The sequence below is a fragment of the Dendrobates tinctorius genome, unplaced genomic scaffold (genome assembly GCF_039654945.1).
Source record: "Dendrobates tinctorius isolate UK_male_01 unplaced genomic scaffold, ASM3965494v1 ptg000018l, whole genome shotgun sequence".
Classification (NCBI taxonomy): domain Eukaryota; kingdom Metazoa; phylum Chordata; class Amphibia; order Anura; family Dendrobatidae; genus Dendrobates; species Dendrobates tinctorius.
In genome coordinates this window covers 20,398,826-20,401,216 of record NW_027361686.1, presented here as the reverse complement: position 1 = coordinate 20,401,216, position 2,391 = coordinate 20,398,826, and the positions used below count along the sequence as shown (strand labels likewise).

The 2,391-nt window shown below is 37.9% G+C and overlaps 1 protein-coding gene across 1 annotated transcript; it reads right to left on the bottom strand.

Annotated features, from left to right (window-relative positions):
• Window positions 1–614: 614 nt before the first annotated feature.
• On the bottom strand, window positions 615–1,532 carry LOC141082595 (olfactory receptor 5V1-like). Its single transcript, XM_073566577.1, has one exon. The coding sequence runs from the start codon at window positions 1,530–1,532 to the stop codon at window positions 615–617; it is 918 nt and encodes a 305-aa protein (XP_073422678.1).
• Between the last annotated feature and the right edge of the window lie 859 nt (window positions 1,533–2,391).

The following is a 2,391-nucleotide window of genomic DNA, read 5'->3' as shown; positions in this document are numbered from 1 at the left end:
ACAGTGCCTATAAAGATGGAGGACACAGCTAATTAAATTAATTTATATTTTTAATATTTTTCAGCTTTCCATCCCGTGTTTACTTACATAGGACATTTGGCGAAAAGAGACATTTCTGCAACTAAAATGCATAGAAGCAATTCTGCATTGCCAAACTGCTGATATCTGCAATTTCCACCATTCCACTTTGTCTTATCAGTCATGGTAGTCTTGCTGCAGAAAGATAGAAGCAGCTTGTACCAATGAGAGAGGGCAGCCTAAGAGAGGAATGCTTTTAATTTTATAGCTCTTCTAATCATCCTGCTATGTACTGATGTCATGCTTGTTGTCATGTTACCTTCCTACAGCTAAATGTCTTGCCATCGTATACCTGGTGGAGAGGGGACAAAAGGCCATTCTGCAACAAAAGAAAACACCAACATTATAAATGGCACATGACAGCTGGCATCCTATAGGAATTGCCTAGGAGTTGACCTCCTGTTATGGCTGAATAGCAAGTTTAATACACAAAATGATGATGCAAGGCGGCCTTTTTACTCGTGGTTGGGGGGGATGTTGGGGTGACATACAACATATGAACTTCTTATGTCTTAAATATTTCTTCCTTTCCATTTTTAAATACTAGTAATTGCTTTTTTTAAAGCTCTCTTCACTTCTTTATTTCTCAAGCTATATATAACTGGGTTTACCAATGGAGGCAGCACGCTGTTGATAATAGATGAAGCTCGGATGGCTGTAAAAGATTCTCCAGACTTTGGGCCATTGTAGCTGAAAATACCTGTTAAGTAAAAAACTGTGACGACCATGAGGTGGGAGGAACATGTGGAGAAGACCTTCTGTCTTCCCTCTGATGAGTGGATTTTCAATATGGTGAAAATGACACGGACATAGGAGTTAATCACAACTAAAAATGTGGTTACTCCTAGCATCACTGTGTCTACTAGTATGACTATCTGACTACTGTATATGTCACTACAAGCAGCTTCCAACATTGGAAGAATGTCACAGAGAAAGTTGTTGATATGATGAGGTCCACAAAATGTTAGGTTCAAAGTCATTAAGGTGAGAAGCATGGAGTTTATCAAACCAAGGAGGAAACATCCTGCCACGATGAAAGAACAGGACCTTTTGTTCATAATTTGTACATAATGGAGGGGGTTACATATGGCTATATATCTGTCGTAGGCCATGGCAGCCAGAAGAAAACCTTCTGTTGCTCCAACACAGATAAAGAAATAAAGTTGGAAAAAGCATCTGGTAAAGGATATTTTTCTGTTCCCTGTTACAGCATTTACCAGCATAGCTGGGAGGGTGACTGTAGAGTAACACACATCTAGGATGGACAAGCAACATAAGAAAAAATACATTGGAGTTTGGAGTTGGCTGTCTACCTGGATGATACCAAACACAGACAAGTTACCAACAAGAATCATGACGTAAGCTATAGAAATTAAAAGTGAACAGATCATTGATCCCTTGGAGAATCCCAGTAGAATAAAGGCATCCATTGACGTATTGTTTTCAGATTCCATTAAAAGGTCTAAGGAAAAAAAGATTATGGTGTTAATCTGATAATCTGATAGACCATTAGGGTCAACATTCTACATCTTGGTGGTTGATTTTAGATATCACAATATTATGGTAGTGGGATGTCAACTCAACTATAGTAACTTATGTCACTGTCTAAGAAGAGGGACCCACTAGTAAGTGATTGCACGATGATTTAAAATACAATACTTCCCAGCAAAAATCTTTAAAAATGATTTTAAAGGTGAATTACTCCCAAAGTTACCTCTTTTAATATTATTTATACAGTCATGGCCCAAAGTGTTGGCACCTTTAAAGTGTTCGAGAAAGTGTAGTATTTCTCCAAGAAAATTACTGTAATTACACATGCTTTGTTATACATGATTATTTCCTTTGGGTGAAAGATAGTGAGATAGCCACAATAGCTCAGCCCTGACTTCCTATACATTACCTGAAAAGATGTGTATCTTTGTACCATGTTAGCCAGTAGATAGAAGAATATTCAGGATTGAGAGTCCTCAGTGGTTGATACCTTTTAATGGCTAACTGAAAAGATGGTAACACATTGCAAGCTTTCGAGACTACTCAGGTCTCTTCATCAGTCAACGCCCCATTGGGGACATTGATGATAATGTCAGCAAAATGCTGTCGAATTAATGGTGGTATTTAAGTAAACAAAATATATTCTACCCTCACATAATATCATTCATTGCCTTATAACTTTGCCACCCAATACTATTCAATCAGCAGCTTCTTGCTACTGGAGAAGTTTGACATTTGGTAAAAACCTGTGTGATCAATTACGTTCCTAGATGAATATTAATGACACGGCATCTACAGCATTTAGCAACTGAGCTATAGAGT